The 19,557-nt window shown below is 45.0% G+C and overlaps 1 protein-coding gene across 11 annotated transcripts; it reads left to right on the top strand.

Moving 5' to 3' along the window:
* The first annotated feature begins 338 nt into the window (after window positions 1-338).
* pacsin3 (protein kinase C and casein kinase substrate in neurons 3) lies at window positions 339-19,392 on the top strand. Of its 11 annotated transcripts, XM_081709808.1 has the most exons (14): window positions 339-781; window positions 888-959; window positions 4,599-4,666; window positions 8,671-8,768; window positions 9,493-9,649; window positions 10,193-10,428; window positions 10,543-10,698; window positions 12,240-12,415; window positions 12,936-12,968; window positions 13,210-13,330; window positions 14,428-14,561; window positions 15,342-15,395; window positions 15,977-16,143; window positions 18,048-19,392. In XM_081709808.1, the coding sequence occupies exons 4-14, from the start codon at window positions 8,715-8,717 to the stop codon at window positions 18,164-18,166; spliced, it is 1,407 nt and encodes a 468-aa protein (XP_081565934.1). In that variant the 5' UTR covers window positions 339-781; window positions 888-959; window positions 4,599-4,666; window positions 8,671-8,714; the 3' UTR covers window positions 18,167-19,392. The 11 variants fall into 11 exon arrangements, with proteins under 11 accessions (XP_081565934.1, XP_081565939.1, XP_081565947.1 ...); XM_081709813.1 differs by lacking the exon at window positions 4,599-4,666; XM_081709821.1 differs by lacking the exons at window positions 339-781; window positions 888-959 and having other exon boundaries at window positions 4,495-4,666; window positions 15,977-16,070.
* Window positions 19,393-19,557: the final 165 nt, after the last annotated feature.

The following is a 19,557-nucleotide window of genomic DNA, read 5'->3' as shown; positions in this document are numbered from 1 at the left end:
TTGAATGTTTCCTAATAGCAAAAAGAAAACAGAAGTGTGAAGTCAAGCATATTAACTTCTTTAGTCTAGGTGGGTCGGGCCCATTGACACACCTGAAGTGTGATTCCACTAGGTACCGTTATGGCCGAGGGAAAACACTGAACAACATTTGTAAATAGTACGAAAACATTCACAGATTCATTTTTAATCCGCTGCGAACGAAGAGACTGGGTTTAAAGTGGAATCCTGTCCACAGTGCCTTTTGGGGGCAATACTGCGCACTGTTGATCACACATTATCTTCTCATTAACACACAGAGGGCGCTCCTACACCTGGATAAGAGGATTTTGGAGTCTTTTCCTGTTGCTGATGATGAATCGAGGACGATTGAGCTTGTCAGGAGTATTTGGGATCTGTGTAGGCCTATTTATCGTTTATGTGTGAGCTGTAACACTCTGTAATGATTTTTGCCAGTGTTGTAAATTCCGGAGATAAAAGAAACATCGTTCGGATGTTATTCTACTCTAAAGGGTTCATTTCTGTAATTGGATCAAAGGACATAATGCTGAGACGCAACATCTAATTACATCGCCGAAGACTGCTCTACAGGCCTGATAAATTGACATAGGTTACTGTTAAGGAAAAGTGTTTTATTTGTTGTAGCCCAGTCCTATAGGCTACATGCGCGTACATTAACGGTTTTTTAAACTCCTGCGTACTGGTTGCTACACAGGACATTATTTCTCCGTTTAGTTTCGTTACCATGGCAGGAAGGGAAGGATCCTAATTTTTTCGCCTCTAGGTACCTACACTTAAACTTTTCCAAATGTTATTTTCATCTGAATACTGAACCGATGGACATTGACACGGTTTACCTTTAGACTATATAAATCCGCTGTTTGTTCCAGCATGCAGTAAACTTGCGCAGGATCTGTTGACTGCGCTCCCTGGGTGGGTCGTCGCTCCCTGCAAACTTACAAGTAAGTTGATTTCAAGACAGACTTCTTGTAAAGTAGCTATTGAGAGCTTTACGCAAGCAAACGACTGGACCTCATTCGTTCACAATTAGACGGAAAGTAATCGCTTATTTACAACAGTAAGAAGTGTAGTTTTGTGTTAGTTTGACAAAAAGCTACGTGTAGTCAGTGTTGATGAGCTTCGTAACTTGTTTGCAATGTATTCGGGTGGGGGGGGGGGATATATATAGAATCCCCTCATATTTTATTTATTTATTTATTTTTCCTATTCAATTAGCTATGTGGGTTAGTACATAATGATTAAGTAAATAGGGCAGTGTAACCTATGAAGTGTGTTCACCAGGAACCACCCAAAATTAGTTTCCTTTGATACCAACAGCACTGTAACCACTCCAGTTTTTATATGGCCCATACATGTGTGCAAAAATGACCCTTTCTCAAGTTATTTCACTTTCGATGTCAATGAGTTATGGTATTATTGACTTTAGAATGTTGTTTTATTGTGAAATGGAGAGGTAGTACATTTAAACAGCATCTGTGTTGGCTATGAAGTCCATGTTCACATACAATTAACTGGTAATAAAATAACAGAGTAAACTCTTATTACGGATGTCTTTCTGGAGAAACAGTGTTGTAGACTTCCTATGCAGGCATGCCATACTTCACCAAGACACAAAAATGTGGCAATAGGCTCCATGTGAAATGCCAGTTATTCATCACCATAGAGAAACCCAAAGACTTGCCATAAGATCAGTTAGCCATAGTCCAAAGAAATGGATCACTGTTGACTATTGGGTCTTGGGGTCACAAGGTCTTGAAATCGATTATTAGGACACACTGCAAATTGGCCACACATTGGCCAACAGTGCAAACAAAGTTAACCTTCTGGACTGCACGTTTGTTGAACATTTGAAGTTGAGACTGGATGCTCAAGTTAAATGAGAACAAAATGGAATTTTGGCTGTGCTTTTAAGGCAAAGGTCCATGATTTTCAACAGGAAAAATCTAACCAGATCTTGATAATGTCAACTACCCATCGATATATTTGACAAAGTGGTATTTATCTTATCTTCTATGCCTGTTTCTGAAACCCCAAAACACTGAAATCTGAACTGATTGGGCTGGAACAAAGGTAGGAGCACAGTGGCTAAGAATATCAAATCTCTTCACATATCGAAGATCCTGCATAAAGAAAGATAATTCCAACACTCATGAATATTTTGGCGGCAGTAAAACCCAATGGTGGAAATATGGAATTTGCTTTGGAAAGGAATCAGATCCAAATTCTATCATATATAATGAAGTCAAAATAAGGTTTGTGCTTATTTTCTACAGCTGTGACACTTATAAAGTCCTGTGTTGCACATTTAGACCTTTTTCTTGTTCAATCACCGTCATACACCTTTGGCATTTAACACCAAGTAAAGTGTAATCATTAGGTATACTCTCATTAAAAAGAGACTTGCTGTGCATTCGTCACTTTTATGCTAGATACTGTATGTAAAGGAACAATTTATGCCATTTAGCTCTGGCTTGTACTGGTCTTGATGGAGACATCATGCCCTCTGAGTTTCTGAAAAGGTCCCCTGAACCATCGTGTGGTCCGACTCATTTGTAGTACCGCTTGGGCCTTGTGCCAGTATAATTAATATTATCAAATGTCCTGATATTTTGGATTTTATCATACCATGCCAATTATGTGCCACACCTCCCTAGGTTACAGAAGGTGTTGTGACAATGGGTGTGTACTATGTGTGTGAAACAGGAGTGGAGAACTGCCTTTTTTTCCCTTGGTTATTCATTCACACTTTCTATTGAAGCCTAGTACTAATGGCTAAGTTATAGTTACTTCCAGTCAGTTTACCTGCTATGGTTCTCCTTGGAGAGCAGCTAGTGTTAATGTTTCTGGGGGTTGTGCTGGTATGTAAATTTCACTCACCTCACCTTCCCACATATCCTTTACTTTGGTTTACCTTCCTTGGTGGTTAGCATTGTTCTTTACAGTAGATGTATTAGTAATTGCTTTGCTCTACTAGCTAAACATGGTAGCAGCTTTTTGGCTCAAAATATTCCAGAAGTTCCTACATTTGAAAAGGCCTTCTGTTGTAGTTCACATTGCTGTTGTTCTGGTGTAGCTATGGGTACAGAACTTATCTGAATGATTCAGTGGATTATTGTGAGAGAATGGAATTTATAAACCGTTTTTCTTGGTGAGGAACTGGTGGAGCTCTTCTGAACTTGGGTGAAGGTGTTCTGCACCCAAAGAGACAAGCCTAAACCTGTAGGGTAGGTTTACATGGAAAAAGACATGCAGATTGATTGAAGTTAATGATGACTGCTCCTATTCCAAAAGTGTTTGGTATGTTGTCTACACAGATTATGGATTTCACATAGCAGGAAATTGTAAACAGATAACATTTGTCCTGATCAGATGCCATGGTTCTGTTGGTGGATTGTAGGAGCTTCCTGTATTCCTAAACCCTGTAGTCAGCCAGGTCACAATCATTGGTGCACATTGGTGACACTCAAAGGAATATTACAGAGCAAAGTTACTCACTGTATTCTCCATGCCACTTTTTCCACATTTTCAAATCTGCAACTGTTCAGTGAACCAGCTGTAGTTGTCAAAGAGCCCAGTGTTGAGCCTTTAGAATAGCTCAATATACCCTACTCCTGCAAGCTCAGTGGACTTTGGGTCGCCATGTAGGCTTGTCGAGAACAAAGAGGGTTTTGTTACAGCGCCCAGCATCCCACCGTCACTACAGGGAACAGCAGAGACACCAGTGCAATTGCGAGTCATCTTCTAAAAACACTAGAATACTCCATGCTCAGCTTTGACCTAATTCACAATTGTTAAAGGGCATCACGGATCACAGCTCCCTGTTCAAGTGCTCAACCACAGCATGACATGCAAATGAAGGCTTCGGAAGTCAGTTGTACAGATTGCATGCGTTTCTAGATGAGTGTTTTGTGGATTGGTTTGGGCCGCTAGGCTATGGTGGGAGGGGGTGGCTGGCTGTGTTCTCTGAGACTAATGAGAGAAGCATGTTTGAACCTGAGAGGCTTGAAGAATGTGGTAAATGCAATGGGTGATGTCTCATGTTTTAGGGTTTTGGGGGTGCTACATGTAATCCCTAGATATTTATTTAAAAAAAAGCTTTTTGGAGACATTTTTCATGTGGTAGTCAGGTTTCATTTGAAGTTTAGCTGAAATTGTTCCCGCCACTTTATATATAATATTGCCATGATTTCCAAAATTGTTAGAAAGCAAAAAGTTTTTGCTTATTGTGACAAGACATTATCCATTTAATTTTTTTGTCAGGTTTTAATGCTTTGCCCTGTGAGCGCGAATTGAATGACTCTGAATTTGGCAGTTAACATGTGACCGGCTCCTGTTCAGGGAGCACTAACAGTGAGTCCTGGTGCAGTTTTACAGTACCTTAGAATATCCAGCTTTTCTATGTGTGGCATTTGACTCGCTGCCTCGGAATGTACCACCTTCGGGTTCCAGGGGTGTATATTAACTTGCTGCCGCCTTTACGGCAGCGTGGCGTAATCCTCCGCGTTGCAGGACGAGCTTGTCCCTCTGGCCTCTTGCGTTCGGCACCTCTAACACCACGCCCATCTCCACCTTTCTTGCAGGGCCACTGTACAGACAGCGTACCTGGACGGAGACATTTACTAACTCCTAACGTTTCACCGCTACTTGGGTAAGTTTTGTTTGTGCTTGCTGGGCAGCCATGTGAAGTGCGCTCTCTTAGCTGACAGGAGTGGCAGCGCTCATGGCATCGTCCTCGTTGCGTGCTTTTCATCAACTGTTGTCTTCTGGATGCTTGTGTTGTACCTGATCCCATGGCAGCTTATTACAGTCTAACTTCCTTCTCTACATGTTGGGTGTTGCTACTTTGCTGACTAGGAATAGAGTCGTGTCAGTAGTTCAGATGGTTCTGGTGACTGGTGAGGATTAGGGTCATGTCAGTAGTTCAGATGATGCTGGCTGATGGAAGTCCACATGGCTCTCATCTCCTTAAGATGCGCCCATACGACATTACTGGATATGCTCATAAAATGCCTTTGACCAGCTCTTCTTTTTTTAATGAGGTAGTGTGATTGTCCTTAAATGTGAAACCACTAAACAACGTCATCTTGCATTATATGGACAGAGTGATTATTCAATTTGGACAATTTTTATTTGAAACTCATTGATCTCAGTGGAGGCTCCATGTTCTATTATTGGAGCTATTCAAGGCTACCTGTTGTGGTGCTCCACCACCTTGTATACATTAATTAGATGAATGACTGTCAGCCCTCAGTGGGGCTTACTGGTGTGTCTACCCCCTGCCCACAGTAGGGGTTTACTGGTGTGTCTGCCCCCTGCCCACAGTAGGGGATTACTGGTGTGTCTGCCCCCTGCCTCCAGTGGCCTTTTTCCACTAAAATGGAAGCCATTGTTCTGCTGGTTGTTTGGCTGCCATGCTGACAATTCTGAATAGTCTGTGTTTGTGTGATTTGATATTTCGTGCTGTCTTCTCACGGCGGTTAAGGTGTACTTCAGGTATAGCAAAATTGATGAAAGATTTTCTCTGGGGAGAAGGGAAGCGGCAGGCGAGGGAGAATACAACTACCATCCTAACAAGTACCACATGCCACAAGTTCTGTTCTCAAAACCACATCTGACAAATCTGGTAAAGGCTGTAATGGGTTCCCAATGTGGTGCAGTTTGCCATCTGTTTTCCTCCAGGCCTCAGCTTTGGCCTGCCAATAGCACTGCTTTCTACTGCCACCATAAATACTCCTCCACTACCCTTGAAAACCATTTTTGCTGTCGAGTGTCCCCCCTCAGTGAGCTAATCCTGACCTTCGTCCCACACTGCACTGGTTTATTGCAGCCGGCTGCGTCACCCGCGGATGCTCCACTCCAGGTCCAACATGAGATGTTTCAGCGCTGATGTGCAGCGGAGGCCCACGCCGAGCCTGCCAGTGATGCAGCGTAAACATCCTCCAGCAGCAGGGGAGGTGGGGGCCCCCTCACGGAAGCGCGGCCCCTTCGCTCCACGCATGACTGTCTTGAGTTACCTCTTAGCAATACTGAAGACTTTTCTAGAAAGCTCAGACTGACTGCATGACGGCCTCGGTTTTCATCGGAATGTGTAAATGATTACAGACATATTAAGCAAGTCCGTGTCATGTTGTGGTGAAGGACTTCTCCTATGCAGCATTCCAGAATAAGTGCAGGCAAAGTGAGTCATGGCACTTAAAACAAGTTTTCAAATAATAGTTCCTTAACTTTCAGTGACAGTTTAGACTTTAGAAGCTCCTTTTTTGTAACTCTTGGATGAAAGTTATAATTTAAGGGCTGTAATTAGATCTTCAACCTTTGACGACATTTAGCTGGCACATGCACATGAATTGGTTGACTGTTTTATTGAATGAAACTAAAATAATGGCCAGAGGTTTATTGAGCTTTGTGGCAATTCTTTCTACTTTGAAAGCTCCCCCCCCAAAAAAAAAATCATTTAGAATATCAGATTCTGTTAGTGGATTTTGGCCAATGGAAGGTTTGTTAGAATTGGCCCTCATTCCCAGAAAGCCTCAAAAACCTTTCTGAACTTTTGTTAGGTTTCCCAGAATGCACTAAACATGCTTGCCTATGCACCATTTTGGCCTGAAAAGAGCCTGTGTAATTATTGTCTTTGTGGACACACCTGTCCCTAGATTGCGTTCTCTTCTTAGCCACATTCTCAGTGGGAATGGACTAACTCTGCACCATTGGATGTGGCTGGCTGATATGGAAGCAGTGTCATGTGAAACCGCGATTCTATGGACAAAGCTTCTGCCCTCTGGTCTTGTATTTCGTATTTGCCGTTTGGAAACGTGCGTCAGTGATGCTTGGCCAGCCTCCGGGTTCTTTTGTGCCATTTATGTCCAGCATGTCTCTATACCTGGCCGCCAAGTTCCTTCAGCCCATCTGCAAGCAGCTGTTTGAGTCAGTTGTCTGTGGAAGGGGAACAGTGTGTTAATAGTTTACTGCGTGTTTCTGCCAGCCAGTTCCAATGGCTCCAGGGGGCTTTGGTTATTTCCGGAGTCTAGTGTGATGCACGATGCAGCTGCTTCTATTAATATGTGGCATGCAAGAGGTGTCCTGCGATGTGTGAGTGTGTGAGAGACAGAGAGAGGGGCCTCCTGCAAAGCCCCTGAAAATGGAGGTGCTCCCTCATCACACAACCCTGTCGCAGTTTTCTCCACCTGAAGCTCCCGGTTGCAGCCACCTGACAATTTCACAGCCCACTGACTGTTAAGGGTGATCACTCTTCACTGGGCTGAAGCTGGCCTCCCTTGCTTGCTCCTTTCCCGGCATTCCTGTGGGAAATGCCTGCACTAGGTGTGGCTTTCCAACTGCCTCTTCCCAACCTTGCTACTGTGCACAGGAAGAGCAGAGGAAGTAATCTGAACTCCATTTCTTAGCATTCCCCCCCCCCCCCAACCCAGAGTGACTCACGTGATCTGTAATCTTATCTTCTCTTGAAGACTGGGACTACTGCCATCATAAAGGTGTGAGAAACCAACAGGTGATTGGACTGTTCTATAGCATAACCAAACCCATTGCAGTCATATTGCTGGATGCAAACTTCCACTTCCTGAATGACACAATCTCAGATGTTTCTTTAGGAGCATTTGTGAATAGTTAAAATATTTTGGAATGAGAGTTAGAGTAGCAGTAATGTTGTGTCTGGTTGGATCTAGAGCAGTTTTGGATGCAGAGCTAGAGCTGCCACCATTCAGATGCTTTTCGGGGCTTTCAGAGCTTTTTGCACGTTTACATATTCCATCAGCACTGCTTATGCTTGGCCTGGACTAATGAACATCTGCCCCCTCCTCTCACATGTTGAGGCTCTGTGAGGAGGCCACCCCAAATGACCTTGGTTGCACCGGTAGAGCTAGGAGCCGTGGTCTGGCCCTGAGCCATTGTAAGTACAACAACACACACGACAAGTCTGCGCATGGGCCGTTGGCTTCGACCCTCTGAATTCACTCTGGGACGGAGGCCGAGGGGGTCTAGTCGGCAGCTGACGCGATGATAAAACGGGTTATTTCGGGAGCGTGAGCAAGGCAGGCGGCGCACGGGAGTTTCCTTTGGCTTGGCGAGTGATGGAAGTGTCAGATGGGCATATGAACACACGTTGCAGGGTGACTGCCTGGCAGCGGCGCTAACAGGCGAGTAGCCTGAGCAGCGTTACCCCGAGCCAGAGGACGGCAGACACTCCTCCCTCTCCTACACACAGTTTGGGTTGTAGGTAAGGCCGACTCAATCGTCTCTCTTCGTCTCTCTCTCGGCAAGGGTGGATCCTTCATTGAATCTACAAAATGTTAAGGTGTGAAAGAATGCTGGTAGCAAAGGTGAAGTGTTGGTGGACTACATCGCAGTAAGAGCAACCTCATCTCTGTAGCAAACTCGAGCTTGTTTACGCTGGTGACTTGAGGCACTACACCTGTGTTCAGGTTGAGTTTTTTGGACTTGCTTGGGTGGCCGTATGCCAGAAGGGCACTATGTGGCTGAACTTGTTTTAGTTGCAAAATCGGCACTTTATTTAATGTTTGCGGGTTCATTAGAGTGCTTGTGTTTATTTTGGGAGACGTGGTTTGTTTATTTTGTGTGGTTTTTTTTTTTTTGCTATTCAGCTTCTGAGACCTTCCCTCTTTACCCTTTCTGTAGTCTAACTGAAAGCCGCCATCATTTTGTGCTGCAAGGACGAACAAATGTCTTCCAACGGTGACCTGCAAGACGTTGGGAGCTATGGCAGTTTCTGGGAGGTGAGAGGCTCCTTTTGTAAAGCATTCTCACACACACACACACACACACACACACACACACACACACACACACACACACTCTCTCACTCTCTCTCTCTCTCTCACTCTCTAACACACACACACACACACACATAAGCACACACAAACATACCTCTTGTGTACAAAGCAGTAGCCAGAACAAGTAATCTATCCTAGGGTTGCACTCCCAGATTAAGCTTTTGTACAGTCCATTTGTACACATAGGTGGGAAATCTTTTTGTTTGTGTGAGGGGGAGAGAGAGAGAGAGAGAGAGAGAGAGAGAGAGAGAGAGAGAGCGACAGACAGAGTGGGAGTAAAACCTCCACCCTTGACGCTGCCGACTGGGTGGTTGCTTACTCCCAAATGCTTGTGGAGGAGGAAAAAAAGCCCTGCAGTTTGCCTGCTTGCTTGTCATAGCAAGGCTGTTGGTTTAAGATCTTGCACACTGTAGGCTACATGTGTCAGTGCAAGTTGTTGGGCTTGTTGGATTGAAATTAGTTCTGGAGTATTTTAATCGTGATTAACGGTGACAAGATCTGTCAGTATAACCCTGGGATTTTTTTTTTTTAATCTGAAAATGTTAACACTAAGAAAGGCAGGCCTGTATTAACTGGAAACCTTACAGCATGTGGTGAGAACTAGCTCATACTTGCTTTGCCCAGAAAGTGTACCTCTCTGAATGTAACTCTCTTTCCCTGTGCGTAGCCGGGGAACTACAAGCGCACGGTCAAGCGCGTCGATGACGGCTATAAACTGTGCAACGAGCTGGTCAGCTGCTTCCAGGAGCGAGCCAAGATCGAGAAGGCCTACTCCCAGCAGCTATATGACTGGTCCAGGAAGTGGAGGGGCGTGGTCGAGAAAGGTGACACCGCCTTCCTTACACACTTGTGTGACCTGGGCGGGTTCCGGCCGGCTGAACGGACCGCCTTTTTCCCCCCTCATGCATCGCAGTGCATTAATGGCACTACAGAAGGGAACAGAGGAGAAGATGGAGGACAAGATTACCTCCCACTAGAGGCTTTGGATTAGGCGCACGCTCAGGTCATTTCTGTCTTTGAAAGGGCAGGGCGAAAACAAATCATTCAGGCCCATGTTACCACTTGGATCCTGGACTCTTGGGTCTTAGACTCTTCTCTGACGCACACATTATTTTTAGAGGATGACGCATCGGAGACGTGGAGCTGTGTCAAAGGAGTGTTTGCGCGATTTCATAAAAGATGCCTTTTATTTTTTAAGAGTTACTGCAGTGTCCTAGAGGTGCTTTTTGAAGCACCACAGAGACCACCAGTGAGGGAAACACCATAAAAACCTTGAAATCTCTCAGACTAGAGGGCCTTTTTTAGCATGAGTCTAATAGCTTATTGGTTTAAGGAGCTTTATGCTTGGCTCTACCTCTTGCTCTCAGGCCCGCAGTATGGCACACTGGAGAAGGCCTGGCATGCGTTCATGGATGCGGCGGACAAGCTCAGCGAGATTCATGTGGAGCTGAAGGAACGGCTGGTCACCGAAGACAGCGAGAAGATCCGCAGCTGGCAGAAGGAGGCATACCACAAGCAGATAATGGGAGGCTTCCGGGAGACCAAAGAGGCAGACGAGGGCTTCCGCAAGGCTCAGAAACCCTGGGTCCGCAAGCTGAAGGAAGTGAGCGCATCACCACCGCCGCCCTCGTCTCTTGGGCATTGTAACGTGTCTCGGAAGCCCGTCCTCTGAGCCCGGAGCGGCTGGCCACTGACTGTTCCCTTCCCTTGGTGACAGGTGGAGGCCTCAAAGAAGAGCTACCACCAGGCCCAGAAGGAGCAGAGGACGGCGGAGACACGCGAGACCCACGCAAAGGCCGACCCCACCAAGTCCCCGGAGGAGGTGCACAAATTCACGGCACGAGTGGAGAAGTGCAAGCAGGAAGCGGAGAAGGTAGGAATATTGCTGATGTTACCTACAGCGCCTCACGGGATACAAAGGTTACCTGTGTATTTGGTTATGCGCTTTGGTTTAATACCTGGTCCCTGATGTTATGAATGGATGCAAGTGAGGCATATGCACAGTGGAGTTTGTTGAGCTGAAAGTCTGCCAGAGCAGGCAGTGGGTGGAAGTGTAAAATGCCAGAGTTTCTGTGAACTCCGGGCAAGACAAGGCTTGTTTGGTAACCATGCTTGTGTTGAGTATTGGGGCAGCCATTCTTATGAATCTGTAATTGGCAGTAATTGGGTTGTAAGTTCATGGATGTGACTCATGTAACGTCCATGAGACCTTTTTATTTTGGCAACACGCACAAGATGTGGGAAGCATTAGCACCGTTTGCACTCAGACTGCAGGCCTGACACAATCTCTGGCAGAGAAACCATAATAAAAAAAAATGCAGTTTCTCTTACATACTGTACTACACCACTACAGATCCTCTGCTCCAGAATGTAGCATACCCATTAAACTCCCGTGTAGAGTTGTACACAATTCCATTAAACCCATATGCACTGAAATATTTACTTTTTTTAAAAATACTTTAAGCTCTCAGCTGTTGTGAACAACAGTGAAGGGGAAAACCCTCACAATGCTTCCATATCCAAGCAGTCAAGTTAAAACTAGTACTCATTCCAACAGCCCAAGCAGAAATAACACTCCCACAAATACAGAAAACATGAATGTCCTTTAACAGTGTTTGGTCCTTTAACGGTGTAATGGTAGTTTTCAGTTGTCTTGAACCTACAGAAGCCGGTGAGATTGCTGATTCCATTCCAGTCTGACTCCAGGCCGAGACCAGTTGGGAGTTTTTGCCCCCCAGGATGGCAGTGAGAGGCTCTTTACTACAGTGCTAGAGTAGCTTAGCTGAGCTGAACTCCATCCTTCCAAAGTGAAAGCACACAGCTTAAGTGCACCCCTTCTCCCATCAGCTAAAGCGATGAAGGCAGAATGCCAGGCGATGAAACACCGAGGCAAGATGAAAAACTCACAAATTTGGTGCCAGCCCCATGCAAAAAAACAAACCAAAAACACACCCATTGTTTTTGATGCATTCACATGTTCAACTTGGAACATGTTACTAAAAGCAGCATTTGCTAATGAGCAAAAGGAGGCTTTACTGTCTAGATGAACCAGGAACATGGTTACAGTGTGCCAGCAAATTCTTGGACCATCAGGAAGCTCCCAGTTATCCCAACTGGCAATGATTATTTCAAGCAAAATTCTGCAACTCACAGCTAAAATGTCTTGCTAAAGCATTGTGATGTACATGTTGAACAGATTTATTTTAGCTGGAGAAGGGGATCTGCTTCCTGTTGTTTTGTTTGTTTGTTTGTTTGTTTTTTGTTCTGTTCCCCCGCCCCTCCATGCACCATGAACCATGCATACATTTAGATTTGTCACTGAAACACTGACCGAACCTTAAAACTAGCTAGCTTCAGTTCGTGTGTGTGTGTGGGTGTGTGTGTGTGGGTGTGGGTGTGTGTGGGTGGCATCAGGCCAAAGAGCGGTATGAGAGGACTCTGGAGGAGCTGAACCGTTGCAACCCACGCTACATGGAGGACATGGAGCAGGTGTTTGAGATCACGCAGGATGCCGAAAAGAAGCGGCTGCTCTTCTTCAAGGACGTGCTGCTGGACATTCACCAGCATCTGGACGTCTCCAGCAACGAAGGGTGAGCGAGTGGCCCTCTCAGGGGCAATGTTCGGTCACGTTCCACAGCTGGTCGGATCTGGTGGAAAATCCCAGCTGGAAAGCGTGTCCTTTTCCCAGATTCCATACAGCAGAGTTTGAGTCCCCCTCATGCTTTCATCATTCTCAGTGATGTGTGACAAGCAGGAAATTGGTGGAAACGCTTAAAAAATGTTAAAAATTAATGAGTAGCTGCAAGTGTCTTTGACCACAGACTTTATCATTGTTTACTTAAAAAAGAATGTTACGCCTCTTGTTGTCTATTAACCAGAGACATTTGGGATAGAGGTTGAGGCACGGGTAGTGTTTGTGTTTTGCACTTGCCTTTAACTGATGAACCAATATTGCCTTTCGCCTTCATTTGTTCTGTATAGATGTGGTTGTAACTGATGTTCAGGTATGTTACTGTTTTGAACAACATAATCCCACATTTTTGCCGCTGTGATTACCTGGCTGCTCTCGAGCATCTGAGCAGTTAATCCTCCTGTGTCATTTGCTCACAGGAATCTCCCCTCTGATCTCTGGCTTTGTTTAAGGTGTGTTCTCTTCATCTCGCCTGGTATCCACAAAGGCCCCATCAATGACTCATGGCAATGTGGTGTGGGCCTGCACTTTGGCTTTGATAACTGCTGTTAGGACCAATGCTTTGGAATGGAGAGAATGAGCCAGACTGACAAAGCTATGGTTATTTTTGTGCATGTCTGCGCTGACTTTGGTTCCTCAAAACAGAAGGGAATAATGAGCATTCTATAGCGTCTATGGGATGTCTGCACTCAGGTTTAAGGCTCTGTACCGTGATCTGAGGCAGAGCATCAATGCTGCCAGCGACACGGAGGACCTGCGGTGGTGGAGGAACACCCATGGACCCGGAATGAGCATGAACTGGCCCCAGTTCGAGGTACAGTGTGAATTGACTTTGTGTGGCAGTATGACTTGATTCCAATTTAAAGTAAAGTATAAACAGGCTCCAGTTTGAGTTCAGACATGACTCCAGTCTACAGTACAAATGACCCCAAGTCTGAGGTACAGTATAAATAACCCCCAGATTGAGGTACAGTATGAACAGACCTCAGTTTGAGCTGCAAAATTAGGAGACCCATTCCATTCTATCTTAGATTAAATGTTTGTGGACCCTAAAGGTCAGTCCAGTATTTTTCCAGCCATGAACAAACGCTCTGACATGCCAACGTTTGCTTAGGCAGGCGATATGACATTTCCAGTAGGAGCTGGAACAGTGCGGCTGTATGCAAGTGGTGATTGGCTGAGCCATTTTGAGCCATGAGCTATAAGCATGGCGAATCCTAATGGGCTGAGAGTGAATGCGCTGTTGTCTGGGCATGGCCCACAAGTGCTTTCTGGAATGCAAGATCTTCCTTGCTCTGCCAGAATCGGCTCCTCCCCTCCTCCCCTCCTCTCCTTTCTCCTCCTCTTCCCCAGTGCACCGACCCCGAGGAGAACACCACCTTTCAGCACTGCTGTAGACACATGCCACACGCATGGTAGCAAAGTCAACATCTTCGCTGTGTGGCTGTGTGTGTGTGGCTGTGTGGCTGTGTCTGCACAGCTTGAGCCGGACCAAACACACACCCCCTTGAATGCATAATTTAAGCAGTAGGAGGTGCCTGGTTCCTGCTCACGGAGCTAGCCCTGAGCTCCATGCTGTATTGCCAAAGCCTCGCTCTGCGCCTGCATTTTGGGTCCAGAGGATCTGTTCTCATCTCTCCCCCAGCACCTTTGAGCTCTTTGTGTGCGTCAGACCCTGCCTGTATTCAGCTTTCACGGAGTTATCATGTTGCCTCCGGATGGAGGCCCAGCATGTGGCAGGCCAGAGAGTCTGTGGCCTTTTAGACTTAGGAGTCTTGTCTTTGGCTCTGGGGGGCTATGGTGGTAAATTTTGTGTATTTGCAAGTTGCTGCATTATTTTGTGTGTGTGTGTGTGTGTGTGTGTGTGTGTGTGTGTGTGTGTGTGTGTGTGTGTGTGTGTGTGTGTGTCAGGAATGGTCTCCGGAGGCTAACTGCCCTATTGGCCGCAAAGAGAGGAATAGCCGCACCAGTGATGACGTGGTCACCTTGACCAACATCGTCTCTGCTACGGATGAAGCTCCTCCATCTCCACAGAACGCCACCAGGTCGGTCAGTCGGTTGGCCTCTCTCTCTGTGTTTGGGTGGGATACTCACTGTGCCTCATATTGTGTCAGGTGGAGATAATAAATAAATAAATAAATAAATAAATAAATAAATAGCTTTCTATCATTTCTCCTAATAGGATGGCCAGTCCCCCCACCTACCTACACACACACACACACACACACATATATATATATTTGTGCTTTGTTTCTTTTGCTTTGATTAAGTGCTTCTCCTTGATGAAGACTTGAAGAGTTTCCTGAATTTCTTGTTCAGAAGCTGTAGATCACAAAGATGTTGGAGCTGCTTGTTCTGAAGGGTGCTGGTGACGTGTTTGTCATCATTATGAGATGGTAGAGTTTAACCTACAGAAGTGTCTTTTCTGCTGTATCTGGAACCCTGTTGTGGAATTTACCGTTTCAGTGTAATTGGCTGTTATTTGTTTTGTTTTGTTTTGTTTTGTTTTTTCTTATCCTGGTAACCTTGGTTCCCTGAGGAGGCTTCTTCCTGCTGTAGTTGGAAGCTAGCAAATTATTACAGCAGCAGTCTTATGAGCTTATTCAGTACAAAGTGTGTGTGCATGTACATGTGCACATATGCATGCTTATGCATGCATGTGCTGTGTGGGTGGTGGTACATAGATATACACACAACCACGTACGCCCAAGCACGCATACTCAGACAGAACGTCAAGTATGCTTGAGTGTGTTATTAAGTATCCAAACCACAGCAGCTGCCACCCTTATTAGTCTGGTGTGTGTGTAACTCTTTCCAACCCACAGGTGGCATGGAGGGGATCCCCACTACGAGACCTTTGGTGACTTTTCACAGCGAACGTCAGTGAACAGACACTTACTTTATGACCTTATGATTGGTGGGGGCAACAGACCAGATGCTTTGTCACCATTTACCAGTACACACTCTGGTGCTTTTCCTATGTCAGTTTAAGACATGAATCCTGTTCCATGACGGGCTTGCTGAGGGCTGTGATGGTGTAAGTGGACAGAAGCCTCTGCACTGGTGCCCTGTGAGGTGTTGGTCTTTTCATAAGCCAATCATTAGGGACCTCAGGACGGTCGAGAGAACTGCTTCACGGTGCAATGAATGTTGGGATTTGGAGATCGCATTCTGTCTGTCTGTGGTGACGCATTGCTGCTGCGTCACCAGCCCTGGGGATTAGTTCTTGCATGTTTTCACTACTAGTCATTTATTATTTAGATATTGTTTTTTAATAACATTTAAGGGAAAAAATTCCCTGTTTCTCGATGGCTTTACCAAATTTCTACTTTGGTTCTTGATTATTTCTTTCTATGTTTATGATGTTCTAAAATGAAAAACAGAAGTGATTAAAAGTTGCTTTCCATTGACGGAGGTTCAAACGTGACTGTAAATGGCTTTTTTTTAATGTCGTTCGCAGAGCGCCCAAAGACTACTCCTCGGACTGGTCTGACGAAGAGAGTCCCAAGAAGTACATCGCGGCCAATGGGATGGAGGCTGAAGATGAAGAGAAGGTAGCAGGCGTGCGTGTTAGAGCGCTGTATGATTACACTGGGCAGGAGTCTGATGAGCTGAGCTTTAAAGCAGGTATTAATCCCTACTAATGCTTTATTAATGCTGCACACATGTATATGCAAACACACACACACCCATGCTGGCCTCAGCAAGATGTGTTTGAGCACGGCTCAAGGCTTGCGGAGTGGTGGGAGTCGTCTAGACGGTCTGCATGTTCCACGCCTGTTCTTCTCTCAGACCAGACCAATTCTGGCCTTCTGTCAGAAGGCACGTCGATCAGACCCAGACGATTTGGAGCATGAGTGTTTTGCTTAGATTCTGTGGTATAAACCACCAAAAAACCTAAAAGGACATCCACGCAGGTTTTCTCGAGACTGTTGTATTGTAGATCAGGGCAAGGTGTCTCTGGGCCCCTGACTAGACACAAACCTGACGGAAAAGCCTAATCTGTCCTTTTATGGTCTTATCGTGTTGATGTACAGCATCACAAAGCCATTCGAAAAAGCATGCATTAACCTTCGATAACGAATGACTCGGTCTTCAAACTGATAAACCAGTTTGACTACTTTACTGGCTACTGCCCATGAGAAGGGCATGTCACATTTTCACACTTGTGTAATATGATCTTCAGTGTACTGGGGTGTCGTATTTAGAATGCTGTTACTTTATAAGTATGAAGTTTAGAGAAATGCGTGTGAAAAATGGTAAAACCACAGCTTTGAGCCTAAACTGAACAATTTTTACAACTTCAGGCAGGTAGGTGGGTAAAGCTCAGAGTGGATGATTCCTTTGTACTTTTAACGCTGAAGTCTACCCTGTCTCAAATTCACTGGTTACCCTTTGTTTTTACATTTTTATTGTGATTAGCATAATTAACATTAATTTTGTTGTTGTTTTGTATTTTTGCTTGTTTATAAACAAGATGTTAAAATTAACTGAAGAAAGTTTGATGTGCACTGGACCACAGGTCTCCATTTGGGAAAGGACCCCACAGGACTATGAAGCACAGATGGGAAAATTGGCATAACTTGGTCTAAACTAGAAACGTGTGTACAGATCGAGTACACTCCCCACCCTAACTGTTGGAGACATTTATTTTTATGGAGATGCTATATGTATCAAGTGTATCAAGAGACTAATAGCCCACTGTTGCCATGCTTAAGCTATTCTCCAACCTATCAGTGGCCAATGTCTCCACTCTGCAGTCACGTGTCGTTAAAATCCCTGGCAACCAATCGGCCAAAACACGACCCTTATGCTGCTGTGCCCTAGAAACTGGGACCAGCACAACACCCCGTACTATGTCAGTGTCACCAATGTGTAGGCAATGGTTTGCCATCCAAATGGTATCCAGCCCACAGTGGTACTGTAGTCTGAATGTGATTAGTGCTGAACTGGCAGTGGTTGACCAATTGTGCATGCCAACAGACTCGATTGCAGTCTGTAACTGTACACCTATGAAATGCACGTATGTTGGGTGGCTTAATAAAAATGTAGCCTGTAAGTACCGAGGGAAGGTGTGTGCATTAAAGGTTATGGTAAGTGTGTTGTCTTCTTGGTAATTTGTTTCTTGTGGATTTCATAAGTACTATAATTAGTTTTTGGAGGGTTTGTTGTTCTAACGTTACCAGAGCAGAATGACAGATACCCTGGGATTTTTATAGCGGTTGTTTGGCTTCAGGTGACATTCACGTTCTCTAGAGGATTCATTGGAACCATGATCATCTTCACGTAATGGTAGCATCATGATTCGTGGCACAAGCTTGATTGCAGAGTGAACAGTGCCGCTGTCTGCCACCTGGTGGTGACTTTGTTTTACCCACATAGTTTTCAAATGTTATTTTCCAAACATAGTTTAACAAATAGTGGTTCGCAATGGAACCACTGTTGTCCTATACTTTGACCAACTCTAGGCCTGGCTGATACTGCGTTTTACACATGTGAGTAATCTCTGCATCATTGCTGGTGTGTTGCAGGGGATGAGCTGCTGAAACTCGAGGAAGAGGACGAGCAGGGCTGGTGTAAAGGGCAGCTGGAAACCGGTGCGGTGGGCCTTTACCCTGCTAACTACGTCCAGGTCATTGGTTCACGATGACCAGCCCCGTCCATAGGTGATGCCCACCACCCCTCCTCAAGGAGGCCACACCAAATGGAATAAGACAAACAAAACAAAAAGGAAGTTGTGGGAGTGGCAGCCACACAGAGGCCACAACCTCCCAGAGCTATGGAAGCTCAGAAGTTCAGAACTCTTTGTCGACAGACCAGAGCAATAAGGATCACGTTGCCATCTTTTACTCAGATCCTTCCGCTTTTGTCAGAGATGCTACCGGTACAGAGCCTTCACTGGACGACATCGGAGAGGAAAGCAGAACACAGCTGGAGGTCTCCTGTAGCATCACCAGTAGCACTAGCCACCAGGCTGACCCTTTGGCTTACCCTAACCTACTGCATGGAGAGAAACATGGGGTGTCTCTATGACAGGTTACTGGGAGAGCAGATGATTACTGTAACTTCTTTCCTGCACAGTCGTCTTTTTAGTCAGTTATCGCATTAATTTCAAGTATTTATTTTTGATCGGATCAAATTTGCTTCGCTTTCCTTTGAATTCATGTTTTGGCCAATGTTCGTTTGTTGGCATGTGCATATTGTTTCCTTTAATATGTTTGGCAGCCAAGGACACTTGGGTGAAACTTAGGATGAATTTCTTTGGCTGGTTATGCAGAGATGCTAGTTATAAGTCATAAGAAGATGAGCTTCAGTAGGGTTCCTGATACTGACTACAAAGCATATGCATTTTTCTAACCTTTCATTGAAGTGTGAATGGTATTTTTCATAGATTTAATGTGGATTTGTACAGAAAAGACATATATAAATCAAAATGGGTAGAGGGCCTTTATCATCCTTTGAATTTCCAAATGTTAAAGTAATTTCTGTTTTTGGAAAGGAGTTCCAAAGTCAAATAGACCTTTTAAGTTTTTTTAAATTAATTTTTTGTTTTTAATTGGAGACTAAAACTTCCTTTTTCCGCCAAACGTAATAGACTAAATAGAAATGACTTTGACTTATTCGATTGGCAAACTGCACAGCAGGGGAGGTCTGCATGTGTGTGTATGTTTGCCTGCTGTGTGTGTGTGTGTGTGTGTGTGTGTGTGTGTGTGTGTGTGTGTGTCAGTCAGAGGATATATTTCTTCTATGTGTAAGAAGAATTAATCAGTTTTTGATGTTCTGGCCTGCAGAGCTCTGAATAAGGATTTGTATTATAACTACTGGAACATCCTATACTAATCAATATAAAATCCAAATAAACGCACATGAACTGACCATTGTCTTCATGTCTCAGGAGGGTTCAGGGAATCAGTGGTGTGTGTCGAATCATCTTGGTGCACAATTTGAGTGGATTGGACGTCATCCAGGAATTGGAGGAAACGCGATTAGCACTGTGCAGTTAAACACCTCCACCATCTGTGGTTGAGCGTATATTGCTGG

Source organism: Electrophorus electricus, chromosome 3 (assembly GCF_041902795.1).
Source record: "Electrophorus electricus isolate QZ-2024a chromosome 3, ASM4190279v1, whole genome shotgun sequence".
NCBI classification, from domain to species: Eukaryota; Metazoa; Chordata; class Actinopteri; order Gymnotiformes; family Gymnotidae; genus Electrophorus; species Electrophorus electricus.
Note: the sequence above shows the minus strand (reverse complement) of the source record. Positions and strands in the feature narration are given on the sequence as shown.